General features: G+C 34.6%; 1 protein-coding gene across 1 annotated transcript in view; it reads left to right on the forward strand.

The window, feature by feature from the left end:
* The first annotated feature begins 4,938 nt into the window (after positions 1-4,938).
* The window catches only part of LOC144965145 (calcitonin receptor-like), a 109,499-nt gene continuing 96,353 nt past the window's right edge, over positions 4,939-18,084 (forward strand). Inside the window, exon 1 of the mRNA XM_078900138.1 lies at positions 4,939-5,150. Coding sequence (XP_078756264.1) covers positions 5,114-5,150 — 37 coding nt within the window. The 5' untranslated portion in view covers positions 4,939-5,113. The remainder of the gene's footprint in view (positions 5,151-18,084) is intronic.

An 18,084-nucleotide genomic window follows, 5' to 3' on the forward strand; every position in this document is an offset into this window, starting at 1 on the left:
CAGAATTGCTAGGCGTCTATGATGATTTAAGTTTGTGGCAGATAAGTCTTCTTCTGGTGTAATGAATTTCAGCAATGGCAATCAAAAAATATGTATAAAATCAAGTGCACGACAACATTACTGCCTTCTTTTACATTAACAAGAAAGTGTCTCGCTTGTCGAGACTCGGAATGATTAGACAACTCTTAAGTTCGTGAATTTGACACGGGGTGAGAATGACCAAATCAAACGTTGATAGAATCATCAAATGAAAAAAGATAATATATTTGAGAAAATGTTCAGCTCGATGGGTCGCAAAAGAAAAAGATTGAAGATCAAAAGGTGGGCGAGCAAGTGAGCTTGACAGTTAAGCATCAAATTGACAATATCACCAGAATGTATACAACCTATTCATAGCTTCGCTCAAGCCATTTTCGATTTTCATATGCCTTTTGGACCTCTTAACCCGGACTTGGGGATCGAAAAGTTGAACTACGATGATGAACATATATTTTTAGTTTGAGAACTAATTGCTCTTTGTAAGGAGGGTATATTCCACCTTTGCCAAAGTGGAAAACAAGCCACGGTTGAAATAGGGTCTACGTAGAGAAATAAACAAATGATGTGGAAGCTTATCTTGACTATGTAAAAATCATAATATTCACTATAAAACTTTAGGATTTATGTTTTATTTAATGTCTGGACATCCCTTCTAGCAGCATGTGTGAGGATGTGAGAAGAAAAAGAAACGTTATCGAATAAAAAATATTGACTATTTTCTAATAATAAACGCATTTGTATTATTACAAACACGTTAGCTTCTTTTTCAATTCCCTTAAATAAAACCACTTTCCAATTGTCCCGATGGCTTGTGGCCAGACTTAATCTTAGTAGGGATCGAAAAGAAGGCATGTACCAAGGATATCATAGGCTGTTGTAAAACTGTAGATTTATAGTAATGGTCACGAAGCGGGATTAACATGCTTTACTTGGTCTATAAAACTAATAATGCTTTATTCGAGCCAGATATTGCTGACGAGCATTACATCTATTTATTTATTTATTCGTGTATTTATTCATTCATTTATTTATTTATTTATTCATTTATTTATTTATTTATATATTTTTAATTCCAATATTATGCGATAAATGTCAGCATAATTGTCTTATTGTCATTTTCAAACCACCACCACCACCATCATCATCATCATCATCATCATCATCATCATCATCATCATCAGCAGCAGCAGCAGCAGCAGCAGCAGCAGCAGCAGCATCATATCAATATAAACGACAGGAGTCGCAAAAACAATCAATAACAGCTACAAAAACGAAGTATCTTAAAGCTTTAAAATGTTGCGTGAATTACGTGGTATCAGCATTGCACGGTACAAACCACTCTAATTGGTGTATTCCGTTTAGAAAAAAACTAATAGTATCCGCCAGCCGTATATTCAGCCCTTGTGCGGCTATGTGGTCTAGTGGTATGACACTCGCTTTCGGATCGGAAGGTCCTGGGTTCGAGCCTCGCTCGACGCATAGTTGAGTCCTTGGAAAAGACTCTTTACTCACATTCTCTCACCGTACTCAGGTGTAAAATGAGTAGCTGGCCGTTAACAGCGTTGTCTTTGTCCGAAAAATTGTAATATCGCCTAACAGGCGTCATGTCTCGTCCTACATGTTAAATGTTGCTGTTGACCAGGGACCCCTTGTAAAGCGCTTTGAGCACGTTAAGTGGATATTGCGCTATATAAAAGCTCACTTTAAAAAAAAAAATTATATAACGTACCAACATACAAAACGGTGTGTCGCCTTCGACGTTTTTAGTCGGATTGATAGAATTTAGTGAGAGCTACTCATAAAATTGGCTTGCTGAAAACAATGACAAAGAGCTAAGTGGAGTCAATTTAGTTCCATCTATACTCCATTTATACTCCAGCGAAAGCTGGACTACAAATGCAGAAACACAAAAGAACATTGAAGCTTTTGAAATGTGGTGCTTGAGAAGGATGCAGAGAATATCGTATACTGCACACAAAACGAACGAAGAAGTGCTAAAACAAACATACCAACAAAGGAAACTAATGCCCTTAATAGTGGATCGACAACTATCCTTTTTCGGACACATAGTAAGGAAAGATAAGAATGAATACCTGGCAAGTTGTGGAAAAATACCTGGTAAACCGCCCGGGGGAGACAAAGAAAAACACTCATAGACCAACTGAAGGGCTTCACCAGCCTAACAATCCAAGAGCTGTTTGAAAAGGCAAGAGACAGGGAGGAATGGAGAGAGATAATTCATGCAGTATCCGAAGCCTGGACCAGGCATGGAACCTAGAAGAGAAGAAGAAGATACTCCATTTAAGTGTGCATAGTGCGGTTTGTGTTTCATTACTTTTTTAAATTATTTATTGTACCGCCACCCATGCGATTAGTTCTTGAATTATCATTTTGATAACTGGCTTCAACAGTTATGACGTCACTTCCCTCGTAATGACGCATAGTAACTTAGTAACTGGCTCTAAACTATCGGAACAATGGCGGACGCCCTTATGGAATATTTCTCCGACGAGCATAAAAGTATATCAAGAGGAGAAAAACATTATAAATATGACCATGTTTTGACATTTATACGTTCTGATCACATGACATATGAAAAGTTCTAGCCAGCATGAAGAATAAAAAAGTACCAATTTTTTTTAGAACCACGCTGCTCGCCGTTGCCGGGCGACGTGACATCATACTATTGAATCCAATTCTAAAAGATAACAATTTGTAAGTTTTGCTCAAACTTTTGTGTTGGTTAAATATACAACTGCTATGAGCAAAACGAAAAAGAAAAAATGCCCTGCTCACCCTCTCTCTCTCTCTCTCTCTCTCTCTCTCTCTCTCTCTCTCTCTCTCTCTCTCTCTCTCTGTCTCTCTCTCTCTCTATCTCTCTCATTATCTCTCTCCCACGCTCTCTCTCTCCAACTCTCTCTCTCTCTCTCTCTCTCTCTCTCTCTCTCTCTCTCTCTCTCTCTCTCTCTCTCTTTCTCTCTCTGCGTGGGTGCGACTCCTGTTTGTGTGTATGTCTCCATTCTTCCCACCGCTTTTTTGTTTTTAATATTTTTTTCCATGTGCTCGAGTCATTGGTCACATTGCAAAATATGCTCAAAGTGACATGATAAAGACTGTTCACATGACAGTTTTTGAAATAGATAGAACGAATTTGACGTCACTCAGGTCTTTGTTATTGTATTTTGCCATTCATATTTATAAGTAGTTCTCACTAAATTGCATTAACAAGACTATAAACAATACGGTGACACAAAGTTCTGTGTGTTGGTCCATTATATTTCCGGATGACAATGTTGTGAGCTTCTTAGCCAAGCGCATACTATCTATAGATAGAGCGAAGTTGAGGTCACTCAGTGTTTTTGTGATTCAATAGTCTGATGTCACGTCGCCCAGCAACGGCCGCCATCGTGGTTCTAAACAAAGAAAATCTGTACTTTTCATTCTTCATGCTAGCTAGAACTTTTCATATGTCTTGTGATCAGAATGTATAAAAGTCAAAACATGATCAGATTTATATTTGTTTTTTTTTTTTTCCTCTGGAAACGCTTTTATGCTCGTCGAAGAAATATTTCATAAGGACGTCCGGCATTGTTAAGATAGTTTAGAGCCAGTTACGAAGTTGCCATGCGTCATTACGAGGGAAGTGACGTTACGACTGTTGAAGCGTATCATTCTTTGCCATCCATGATTATGAGTAGTTCTCACTAAACTTTATTAACCAGACTATAAACGTTCAAGGTTACACATAGTTTTGTGTGTTTGTCCGTTATATTAACTTATATTTTCGGATGAAAATATTGTGAGTTTCTTAGCCAAACGCACAGCATCTATATGCATCATCACAATAGGTCATTTGGTTCTGCTTGACCCTGAGTATGTTTACAACTGTCATAAACAAATCAGATAAATATCCAATTGCTGGCCAGGAACAAATCATATGATCGATGACTCGGTTTGGACGAAAGCCTGATAGATCGCTCCCATTGGAAAGAATGAATGTCAATGACTGTTGGTCCAGGAGAATGGTACACCGTATACATTTTATAGATAGTATGTGCTTGGCTAAGAAGCGCAGAACATTGCCATCCGGAAGTATAACGGACCAACACACGAAACTATGTGTAACCATGAACTTTTATAGTCTGGTTAATACAGTTTGGTGAGAATTATTCATAAACACGGATGGCAAAAATCAATAACAAAGACCAGAGTGACGTCATCTTTGTTCTATCTATACAACCAATGGGATTAAATTCTTCGTCGGAAATATAATGGCCGGAATAGATAAAAAATACTCTGAGCATGCAGCCATTATGAAACCATACATCATAAACCTCTATGCAATATCCTAAACGTGTTATTTTTTAACAAATTAAATGATCTGGGACGTTTTCGATTTGATTGGAAAACAGAGACTATAACATTTTGATAAATACAAGATTTATATGCCATGGTAATGTAACTATTTAAAATAGATAAATAAATAAAACAACTTTTTATCCGCTTCTCCAATGAAAAGTCGCACATTGTAACTAAGTTCAGGAGTGTCTTCTGTGTTAGAGAAAGAAATAAAGAAAAAGAGAGAGAGAGAGAGAGAGAGAGAGAGAGAGAGAGAGAGAGAGAGAGAGAGATCGAGAGAGAGAGAGAGAGAGAGAGAGAGAGAGAGAGAGAGATCGAGAGAGAGAGAGAGAGAGAGAGAGAGAGAGCAGAAGTGTGAGTGGGTGCTCTTGTATGTCTGTTTGTTTATGTACGTATTTGTTCTAATTACAGCACCTGACCCATGTTTGAAATCTTCCACAACACGTGTCCGTCCGTGCCGACTGTATGTTTTGCCTGTGTGTTTCGACCCATATTTCTTATCTATAGATTTATTTGTGTGATAATTCACGCCTATATTCTATCTTGGGATTTTCTACCCGCCACATCAACAATATGTTGTCATTTCTATCGTGCCAGACAATGAAATCGTCTGAGGAAAACAGCGATTCTCACCAAATGACCTGTCCAGCCGTATACAGACACGCAGATTGACAGACAGTTCAAATTATCAAGGGCTGTTCAATCCCAAATCAGAATGGATGAGTGTACTCAGAGTTTTCGCCCTCTAAAAGGTTAGTCTTTTATCTTACAAACATTGCCTATCATTGTGTTTACTTTTGTTTATGTTAAAAATATCGTTGTTGTGTTTTCAATTGTTTTGCTAAGGTGTTGTGTTTATTTTAGTACTTAGTGTTTCGGATTTTATAAAAGATTGTATTCTTCAAAAGATGCCATACGAGTATAAATTTTGTGGACAACATTTTTCCCATGGCCATTAGTTGAAAGTCTTTGTTATGAGCGTGTGTAAGAGAGTAAGCCTATGCAAAAGGTTATCTAAGACATTTGGTGCAAACTGTCAATTATATATCAGCAAATGGGTTTAGTGAGTACATAATGCAGGCATATCAGTTAAACTTGGTCCATGCATGATAGGTTTGGGCAGTTTTTATGTCAAAGTTACTGGACAGGTTATCATGTTGAGTACTATTTAATCAATCATTCTTAAATTGGTTTAGGGGTGTTGAAACAGGTGAAAGGGGCATTTATCAAAATAATGTTATATCATAAAAGGCGGGGTTTAACATCAATATGTAGGAATTGACGTTTCAGGTTTGATTATGATTTGGTCTTACTCTTAGGGGTTGGATTATAGACTGACAGGGAACTGTCAAAACTGCAAGGGGGCGTGGAAACAATGGAACTGTGGGTAAAATTTTGATAGGGATAAAAGAGGATGTTTCAAGGAAAACGGGATTATGATTCTGATTCAACTTGACCATGAGCTGCACACTTTAAACCTTTTGTGCTCACCATCATTTATTTGCTTTTTCGGACTTAGAAATATTTCACGTATATTGAAAATGGTTACTTAGGCAAAATTGACTTTACATGTGGACTGATTTTACGGATTTGGAATTTATGAAACTGATTGAATTATGACCATGCTATTTGATTTGGATTTGGAATTTATCATGATTTGGATTTTGAATTTATCACAAACAAATAAAACTGTAAGAAATGAAACTTGGAATCTGGACTTTTATTTGAATGTCTTGATGTTGTGCATTCAATTATCATCACCGGACCCTGAACTCTTTCGTCATTATTAACATCTACAACACGACGCAAAGGATAATACTACCATCTATGAAAAACACCACTATGCGATCATAAGCCATTACATATGTGTGCAATTACGCCACATTATGTATCTTTATTTGGTGCCGTGACTCAGGATTCTTATATATCTTTATTTGGAGTCGTGATACCAGGATGTAAAGATGTTATTATTACGAACCATGGATACACAAGAAATGTATATTGTTGCGGTGTTAACATCTATTAAAGTTTTTGTGAGACTCGAATTTTGAAGTGAAAATTTGTGAACAGATAGGAAAATAGTTTTATTTGGAAAAGAAAATGAATATCAATTCTGAAGGTGAAGTAGTATAATTGTTTTGTAATGAAATCTTGAAAAAAAAAATTATTGAAATTATAGATGATTCCTAAAATTCTGATAAAAAACGGTATTTTAAAAAATTAAACGAAATAATATTGAAATTAAGAACCATAGATGGAATAAGAAATATATTAAAAACTAAAAGCAATATATTATAGAACGGCAAAATAAATAATAATAATAATAATAATAATAATAATAATAATAATAATAATAATAATAATAATAATAATAATAATAATAATAATAATAATAATAATAATAATAATAATAATAATAATAATAATAATAATAATAATAATGCATTGATGCTATACGTATTTTATTTAATTAAAAAGAAGAGAGGGAGAGATGAAAATAAAAATTGCAGAATTTAAATGAATATTTTAGTGCGTTTTATTTTTCAAAATAAATGAAAATGCGTTTATTTACAATCAAGCGTTTCGGAATAAATCTTCGAATATTAATTTGTACCGTTAATGGCAATGTTTTGTTAATATCAGTAACAAAGATGTGTCGATTTTTATTTCAATTTTTGTATGTTACTGTTGGAATTACATAAACAGTTGGTCCATTATTTAATGTTGTTACGTTTTATTTTATGTCAAAATGACTCAAGAAGATGATGGCAATAAAAACACGTAAATTATAAGTTTTGATAATTGAAAAATGTCTTATGGTATTTATTGTTATATTACAACATCATTGATTATATTCTTCTCCCGTCGATAGGGATGAATTGGTAGGTTGATATTGACTCTTTGAGATTCATGGGTTCATGACAAAGAGCAAAGTTTTATATCTGTTTGTATTCTTGGTAATAAATGTGTGGTTAACGCAGCCAAGTAATCGACAACAGAGCTAATTATATATTTGTAATGAGAAATGGCGTTATAATAGATTACATGAGACATTTTGATTTTATCACCGAAAATTAAGTTGAGTCACTATGAGTCGATCGTTGTTTTGTTTAGTTTTGTTTTGAAACGCGTTTCATCGTGATTTTTAAAAGGAGACATATTCTCATAATAACGGAATAACGGACTTTTGGTTTAAAGTCGGAGAACAAATAAAATGCCGGATTATTCATTATTATGAAAGACTGATGTCTTGTAATGGGAGTTAAAATGTTATTACAGAAGAATAACAAAATATTGAAAATGCATTATCATGTCATGTGAGCTGATAATATTTGTGACACAAGTGGTTAACTTGTTAAGAATCAGCGAATTATAAGTAACCCATATGGTAAAATGCTGTAAATGCATAGTGGGTAAATAAGCGCAGTGATGTAAGACGCGGTAATTAAAGTGCACACGGTTTAAATTACGAGACGCAGGAATGAGGCGTTCGGGAATATTTTATTTTGCGTTTGATTAAAGCGCTTGGTTTAACATTATGAAATGACGCGGAAGGCGGAGAATTTTTATAAATACGATGCGCGTGGTTAAAGCGCATTCAATTATCAATGCTATATTAAGAGGCGCGAGATTACATCGCAATGAGTTATATGAATATTATTATAAGCCGAGGGCAAAGGTGTGAGACATTGAATTTTTATTGAGCAGAGTTTATATTGTTACTGCGAATATTTTGATTATCATCTTTTTCTCCTATCAATTTGCTGTTGTAATTGTAATCAATATTTACTGCGTGGTTTGAATTTAACATTTATATCATAAAATTTGTAACTGAGTTGAAGAAGAAGTTATGTTCAATTGTCAAATCTTAAGTGTGTAATCATTCAGCAATAAATTGAAATGGTAGGAAGTGCTACGATAACACCAATAATAATGATAAAATAAACAAGATCATAGTTCATTAAATTAGGGATTTTCTAAGGGGAATAATTCGAGTTAATCAAAGGTAGAAGTAGTGTTTACACTAAAACATTATACAGTCATCACGAAAGAGGACACTTGAAAACATCAGTCATAACGGGAACGCTGATGGCAACGACAGAGCCAACTCAAACACAGCCACAACAGAGGTCGGGAAATGTCCTAATCCCTTTGGTCTATCCACGAATACATTAAAATGGAGTAACAATCTCGACTACGCCATTGATACGTCCAGAATCAACACAATCTACAGACTACAAATACACAGCAACCTCAATTACATCGTACCTTTCGTCTTATACAAACTTGATAGAATTCATAAAATAATATCTGTATCAACACAGATTTCTTCCATGAACCTTTTTATATTTACATTCTTTATTGAACAATAGGATTACTTGTATTTACTTCTACGACAACAATACTCAACGATGTACGATGTCAATAATTACATAAACGTTCAAGATACGATTGTTTTTACAAAAATGATGTCCAATTGTGAACAATACTACTTCCTTCATATGCAGTGGTGAGCGTATTCAAATTTAAACTTATGTCAATACACAAGTGTGCAGCACCCATATCTACAACTTATAAACATTGAATATTATAATAAAGCCTGTCTTAGTATCATTGTAAAAGATAAAGGCTATATATGTATATAAGAAAATGCAGGAAAAAGTATCGCAAAACGCCACATGAGCGATTTCCTTGGATTCATTATCGTATGATATTCAACAACCTGCGTTCAAATAACGAAAATATTGTTGACCTTATTCGACCCTACTACATACACTACTAGACTACGTTATTGTTACATCATCTACCTGGTGTGTGGACTCACGTCACCCACCGGTACTCTACAGATTACATCATCTACCTGGTGTGTACTCACATGCCACCTCATCAAAACTCGATCAACAAACACAGACAATTACAACACACGACCTCTGTCGACTACTACACACGAACTCTTTGTCAACACATGGCTGAGTTCACAACTTTCTTTTGACTTGCTGGATAAGTGAAACTTCATTTGAATTCAAGATCTCGCACACAGTTAATCTTGAATTTTTACAATTTCATCTACAATGAGATTCAACGACACCCACAAATATCAACGAGGAAAATCGACCCAGATGCCGGAGATGAATGGATTACAGCGACGTCACAAGACCAAGAAACAACCCAACAGGTTAAGCATACGTTTGCTACCTGTAGAGTCTTTTTTCGTCCCAAATTCAAAAGACTCGAACAAATACAACACACTAATTGCAAAAGTTGGTCACTTTAGTAACAGCCCACAATCACATACTGTGTTAGATTTTACTTATTTAGTTATTTACACTGTACTAAATATGAATAAGTCGGACAGACTAATGACTGATTATTTACTTAACACTAAATATGTGATGTGAACAAGTCGGACAGACTAATGTCTGATTATTTATTAAACACTAAATATTTGAATGTGAAGACATTATGGTGATAATTCGAAGACATTTACAGAGGAAAAAGTTTTTAATTAATTAACAATAATTAAAGTGAATTTATGACACTTGGGCTATTCAGTGACCACAACACACACAACAATGCAACACGTAGACTAAATACAATCACCTCAACTCTTATAGTTGATATATTTTTTTCATTACATGAAAACTCATTCTAAATGGAGACAATGACTTAATTAACAATTACTGACAATTTTTACAGAATGACCATTCTCAAAACGAACGGATTACTGAGAAATGTGACCTCTGATGGATGACCACAAAGAACAATTTGATATCAATGTAGTTGTAAACTACACCCTCATGACTTAAAAAGCTTAAAAAATTGAAACATCAACAATGAACAATGAATGATAATAACTTCAACTTGAATTTTAAAATGATGATAATGCTATTATTATGATATATTTTTTAAATATTTTTTTTATTACTAATTGAAATGTAATCCTTCGTATATGGATCTAGATGTCTATAATACATTATTTGTACCACATATTATAAGTTGGAATTAACGTAATAATGTTGTTTAAATGGAAACATACAATATAAGGGAATATACAAGGTACTGGTTTTGATATGTCAGTAAATGAGTAGACATACATGGAAGCTGAAATTATCACCCATGTCGTAAAGAGTTGAATTTGAGATTGAATAAGACAACGGGAGTATATCACAAATGGAATTTGAACCATCCTTTTTCACGCAATAATATTTATGTGTGATGGGATATGACGAGAATTAAACACTTTTATTGCTATGAAGATGGAATTTAAGGTGAAAAGATATTTTTTCTTTGAACTTTTAATTACTTGATATCTTACTGTCGATGTTGTAATGCCTTAAAAAGTATAATCGATAAATATATAAATGTTTAATCAACTTTCGTGTTGGTAAATTTAAATTTTAATCACTTTTAAATGATAGATACCTTACTGTTGATGTTGTAATTTGAAAGAAAAAAAATCTATAATCGATATATATATCTATTTAGATGTTGTAATCAAATTTGATGTTTGTGAATTTAATACTTAAAAACCTATAATCAATATATATATGAATGTTGTAATCAACTTTGGTGTTTTAGAATTTAAAATTTAAAGTTTTAAAATATTTAACTGGTATAAGTATTTATCATTTTTTTTAAAATAGACAATTTCTTACATTTGTTTATTACATTTTAGTTCGACATTACAGATATATTTAATTTCTTACTGTTTTTTTTAAAATTGAAATTGTTTTAAGTCAATTTAAATTCTAAGAAAGGGGCGTATGTAAGAGAGTAAGCCTATGCAAAAGGTTATCTAAGACATTTGGTGCAAACTGTCAATTATATATCAGCAAATGGGTTTAGTGAGTACATAATGCAGGCATATCAGTTAAACTTGGTCCATGCATGATAGGTTTGGGCAGTTTTTATGTCAAAGTTACTGGACAGGTTATCATGTTGAGTACTATTTAATCAATCATTCTTAAATTGGTTTAGGGGTGTTGAAACAGGTGAAAGGGGCATTTATCAAAATAATGTTATATCATAAAAGGCGGGGTTTAACATCAATATGTAGGAATTGACGTTTCAGGTTTGATTATGATTTGGTCTTACTCTTAGGGGTTGGATTATAGACTGACAGGGAACTGTCAAAACTGCAAGGGGGCGTGGAAACAATGGAACTGTGGGTAAAATTTTGATAGGGATAAAAGAGGATGTTTCAAGGAAAACGGGATTATGATTCTGATTCAACTTGACCATGAGCTGCACACTTTAAACCTTTTGTGCTCACCATCATTTATTTGCTTTTTCGGACTTAGAAATATTTCACGTATATTGAAAATGGTTACTTAGGCAAAATTGACTTTACATGTGGACTGATTTTACGGATTTGGAATTTATGAAACTGATTGAATTATGACCATGCTATTTGATTTGGATTTGGAATTTATCATGATTTGGATTTTGAATTTATCACAAACAAATAAAACTGTAAGAAATGAAACTTGGAATCTGGACTTTTATTTGAATGTCTTGATGTTGTGCATTCAATTATCATCACCGGACCCTGAACTCTTTCGTCATTATTAACATCTACAACACGACGCAAAGGATAATACTACCATCTATGAAAAACACCACTATGCGATCATAAGCCATTACATATGTGTGCAACTACGCCACACGTGTTTGTATGTGGTTTGGTGTGTGTGTGTGTGTGTGTGTGTATGTGCGTGTGTGCGTGTGTTTATGTGTAATTACATGAATTGATTATCTACAGGTTGTATTAGTTCCAGGCGTTTAGATAAAATACTCACCGATTCAGCCCGACAGATAAATCCCACCAACGCACAAAACTGCGTGTAACTTTTAAAGTTTACAGACTCTTAAAGGCTCCATACACGCACGGTTTTGATAGGCGTCCGAACCACGATCAGGCAAACCGGGGTGAAAACGCAATGTGTGTGGCCAAATACCTGGCCGATAAACCTAGGTACGGTCGATCGCCCGCACAGCCCGCTTTGCTTAATATTTTTCGAGGCGATCGGCGATCGGGGGCGTGGCAGTATAAAAAATTGGACAATTTTTTTCGGATTTTCGCTGTTTTGACGTCAGATTCGTGATCAGCGTCGAATTTACAATAGGTTTGATACCAAGAACTATGTTTTTACTCCAAAAATTGATGAAATTAGAAATAAATTTTAATTAATATTGAGGCTATGTGGCCGACAGAAAAGTGCCCCTCCCTGTTTTGTGATGGATCAAGTGGTATGACTCTCGCTTTCGGATCGGAAGGTTCAGGTTTCGAGACCCGCTCTGAGTGGCGCAGAGTTGAGTCCTTGGAAAAGGCTCTTTACTCACATTCTCTCACCGTACTCAGGTGTAAAATGAGAACATGGCCGTTCGTTGTCTTTGTTGGGAAAAAATGTCACATCGCCTGACAGGCGTCATGTCTCGTCTTTCAAGTCTAATATTGCTGTTGCCTTGGGACCCCTTGTAAAGCGCTTTGAGCACGTGGATATTGCGCCAAATAAATGCTGTGTTATTATTTTTTTAAAATAATATTTTTATAAATGTTGCGCCAGGAAGAGGTAGATGGCAAAAGTTTCGTTCTTGTTCATCGTAAAACTTATAAAGGATTTCATACAAAATAAAAAATAGTTTTCATAATTTTCAATGTAATGATATAATAATATGCCAGTTCTTTTTTTTTTTTTTTTTCCCTCCTCACCCGTTGACGCGACATGACGGTCGACCTTGACACAGACATTTGGGATTGGCAGATGCCAAAAAGCCTTGGAATGGGGTGGGCATTGTAACCTTGAATTATAATCTACAAACAACGCCCCCCCCCCCCCCCCCCCCCCCAAAAAAAAAAAAAAGAAAAAGAAAAGAGCTGTGTGCTGTGTGTGTGGTGGTGGTGGTGGTGGTGGGGGGGGGGGGGGGGGGGGTGCGAATGCGAGTAGTCCCGAGGAGTACCCGTTTAACCTGCCACGGGAACACTGTCGATTTGTTTTATAAATAATAATAATAATAATAATAATAATAATAATAATAATAATAATAATAATAATAATAATAATAATAATAATAATAATAATAATAATAATAATAATGATAATAATAATAATAATAATAATAATAATAATAATAATAATAATAATAATAATAATAATAATAATAATAATAATAATAATAATAATAATAATAATAATGACGATAAATAAAAAATCTTTATTGTCCACAAAATGGAAAAATTTCCGTGGTCTACGTTGCTTTTAGACTTAAATCGGATTGCAAATGTATTGATGTTATGCGTATTGGAAAAATACTCACGACATCTCCATCGGGGTATAACATATTAACACACAAAACTGCAAACGCGAACGTTCATTGTCTGATTGATATAACTTAGTGATAAGTTAATTATAAAATGCTGTCTAAAAGCAATAACAACGGGTTGACTAACGTCAAATTCATTCCTTCTATTGATGCTCTGTGTTAAATTAAAATACTCACAAAGTCCGCCAGCCATAAATATCACTCCAGCCCAAAGATCTACATGGAACCTTGAACGTTATAGTCTGATATATTTTAATGAGAACTAATCATAAAAATGGGTGTCAAAAAACAATAACAATGAGATGAGTGACGTCAAATTGGTTCCTTCTATAAATATCCAAGAACTTTACTCACTCCATCCGCTCTCTCCTCCTTCAATACATATGAATCTATTCTCTCATCACTTTTTTGTGCGGCTATGCATGTGATCTTGTGAAATGACACTCGCCTTTGGATCGGACGGTACTGGATTCGAGTCCCGCTCTGAGTGGCGCATAATTGAGTCCTTGGAAAAGGCTCTTTACTCGCATTCCCTCACCTTGTTCACTGTTAAAATGAGTACCTCGCTGTTTACAGCGTCGTCTCTGTCGGAAAACAATTGCAATATCGCTTAACAGTCATGTCTCGTCTAACATGTTTTTATGTTGGCCAAAGACCCTTATAAAGTGATTTGAGCACCTTTATTGAATATAACGGTATATATAGCGCAAGTAAATTTTTCTCTCTTTCTCTTTCTCTCTCTCCCTCTCTCTTTCTCTCTCTCTCTCTCTCTCTCTCTCTCTCTCTCTCTCTCTCTCTCTCTCTCTCCGACATGTTAGATTATTATAGCTATTGCTACATATGATGCGAATATCTTGGACGGTTATTGATGCTATGAGTTTAGGTAAAATGCTCGCAACATCCACCAGTCGGAAATAACGTACCGTCATACAAAACTACGAGTAACCTTGAACGTTAAAAGTCTGATTGATATAATTTAGTGAGAACTAACTACCAAAATGACTGCCTTAATACAATAACAAAGAGTGGAATGATGTCAATTTCGTTCCTTCAACAGTCTAATTGATATAATTTAGTGAAAAGTAATCACTATTGTGGCAAGACGAAAGATAGAATAACAGACAGTAACTGGGATCGGTTCTGTCGGCCACATAGCCTCACTATTAATTAAAATTTATTTCTAATTTCACCAATTTTTGGAGTAAACACACAGTTCTTAGTATCAAACCTATTGTAAATTTGACGCTGATCACGAATCCGACGTGAAAACAGCGAAAATCCGAAAAAAATTGTCCACTTTTTTATACTGCCACGCCCCCGATCGCCGATCGCCTAAAAAAAATATCTCCCCATATGTGGGCAAAAATCATCTGCGATAAACGCAGGGATGGGGTCAAAGCGATAGGTCATCCGTCGGATGTCGGCGTCTATGGGGGGCTTTAGATATATATATATATATATATATATATATATATATATATATATATATATATATATATATATATATAGAGAGAGAGAGAGAGAGAGAGAGAGAGAGAGAGAGAGAGAGAGAGAGAGGGAGAAAGAGATAGAGATAGAGAGAGAGAGCGATAGGTAAATAGATAGATAGATAAATAGATAGATAGATCGATAAATAGATAAATAAATAGATAGATAGATAGATAGATAGATAGATAGATAGATAGATAGATAGATAGATAGATAGATAGATAGATAGATAGATAGATAGATAGATAGATAGATAGATAGATATATGGATGACTGGAAAGATATACATTTGATAAATAGGTATGACAGAAAGATATTGATACATAGATGGATAGTCAGATAGTTATATAAACATTGATAGACCAACAGAGAGATTAATAGTCAGACAGCCAGACAGGCAAACAAGTAGATAGATTGATGATAGAGAAAGCAATGGAAAAAAAAGATATCTTGATAATGTACGGTTGAAAGAGTGAAGGGTTTTATTATAAAACTACAGACCAAGTATGAAACATTGTATATCTCCCCTTAATACGAATCAACATCATGAAATGATGGTAATTATTGGTTAACGATCTCTAATTGCTTATTATGGACATAGTAGCATAGAGTATACTTTGATCAATAACGGTACACGGTATCACAGATCAGTTAATTCCATCTCGCTAACGTCTTTCACATATCTCTGGTGTACTGTGAATAGATCGTAAATGGATCTTAGTGGTTTGTCCCCAGCTTCGAAACAGGGATTGAATTATAATATACGCTTTTATACTAACGAAAGAGTGAAAATGGAGAGGCTTCGTATGGGAACAAAACAGACAATGGACGTTTCGAAACGTCCATTGTCGGTTTTGTTAACATACGAAGCCTCTCCATGTTCACTCTTTCGTTAGAATTTACGATCACCGGCTTCAGGCAGCCCCTACCGTTTTCTAATATACGCTTTTGACCTCATGTATGCATTAGAATCGAACGTCTTGTGTAGACATTGTTCCAACGCTTATTTTAAATAAAGTGAACAACATGGGTGATTCTTGTTGACATCAGACATTTGTTTGATATACGAGGGTGAGTCAAAAGTAATGGAACTCTGCTTATAACTTTAAAACAAATTGAATCAATACCATGCATCATACTTGAAATTAAAGCTTGGCATTAGCCGAGTAGAATGCTTCTTCTCAACATAGTCTCCGTCTCTCTCTATAGCCATAGTCCACCTTTTGTAAGGCCATGTATTCCATCGTCGTAAAACGGATTTGACTGAACTGTGTGCTGATGTTCACTACTGTCTTGGTTTTTTTCACCATCTTCAAAGCCATGTCCCCTCATTGTCTCCTTCAGTGGACCAAAAAGATGGAAGTCTGAAAGTGTCAAGTCTGGTGAATACGGAGGGTTGAACAGGGTTGTCTATCGATTACCTCCTTTTTCCTGACACTTGTTTGACGAAAGACAATTTCATGAAGAAACAGTACTCGTTCCATCTCTAAAACTGGTCTAACTCGACGAATTCTTGCTTTCAGTCTCTTCAATGTCTATTTGTACCTTTTATCTCATCAAGAGAAGTTCTTGTCTCAGATCTGATCAGTGCTTCTGTCCTTATTTGATTCACTGAGTTGACGCTGCTTGAACGGCGACAATCACAAGATTTGTCAAATAAAGACACAGTTGAGGGAGTTTGACAATGAGATGTTAATTTCCGAATGCAATGTTTAAAAAGTACGAGTATATTATACGTGTAAGGGCTGGTTAGGGAGAATATTTAAGCTCATTATAGAAACAAAAGACACAGGAAATAAAAAAAAAAAGGAATGAAATTCAATTCCCTTTAAAAAGCTCTGCTTGCCATGATTTAATATGTATGATTGTGTAAAGGATAGATTAACAGTTTTTTTATATTTAGTCTATAACATAAAGAGTACTACTATTAGTGAAATAATATGTTGCTCATCTGACTTCGTCTTTTTGCAATTGGGCTGAACAGTTTAAAAACGCAAGAGAATGCTTGATATTAGATGACTTTTAAGAAATTTACTTTGGACATGAGGATGTGTCGTAACTGTCTGGTCTTGGGATCGATTCTCCATCGCCGAAAAAGTTTTTATTCTCTGTTGTCCTCTGCCACGTCTCTACCCACTTCAGTTCTTGTTATTACCAACATGTGCCTGTTCCACTCACCTTTCTAAAGCGATATCATTAAAATATTAATTTTGATTCTTTGTAGAATAAAACACAATGTCAAAACTCTCATTTTTACTTCAAAGATAACTATGAGATAGAGAATGACTACTTAAAACGCGGATGGATGGTGAATAATGGAGAATGTTTTAGGCCCAGAATCTTCTCCTGCCTCTTATCCAGTGCTTAAGGAGCACAATAATTATTTCCATATGACATTTGTACTTGGCTTCCTGTACACTTTTATTGAGGAATGCGCTGATTTATTAATAATAAAAAGAACAAACAAACAAAAATTAATTAAATAAAACAAAAACGAGACAAAGAAAAAATAATTTTAACAAACCAACAAATACAAAGAAACAAAAACAAATTAGAATATAGGGCAAACGTTTAGATCAATTGCAATGATTGAAAATAAATTCGTATTGACAAGAGAGCATTATTTGAAATAGCACTCTGTCACAACAGTATGAATCCATTTGATCTTTTTCAGTCCACAAAATCTGGGCTTATCTCTGGTACGAAGAACCGAACCCCCCCCCCCCCCCCCCTTTTTTTTTTTTTAAAGAATGCTCACCACAGGGGTATGTGTGGTATATATATATATATATATATATATATATATATATATATATATATATATATATATATATATATATATATATATTTACGTGTGTTATGGGTACATATAAT

This window comes from Berghia stephanieae, chromosome 2 (genome assembly GCF_034508935.2).
Source record: "Berghia stephanieae isolate SIO BIC M18660-M18661 chromosome 2, UCSD_Bste_1.3, whole genome shotgun sequence".
Lineage (NCBI taxonomy): Eukaryota > Metazoa > Mollusca > Gastropoda > Nudibranchia > Aeolidiidae > Berghia > Berghia stephanieae.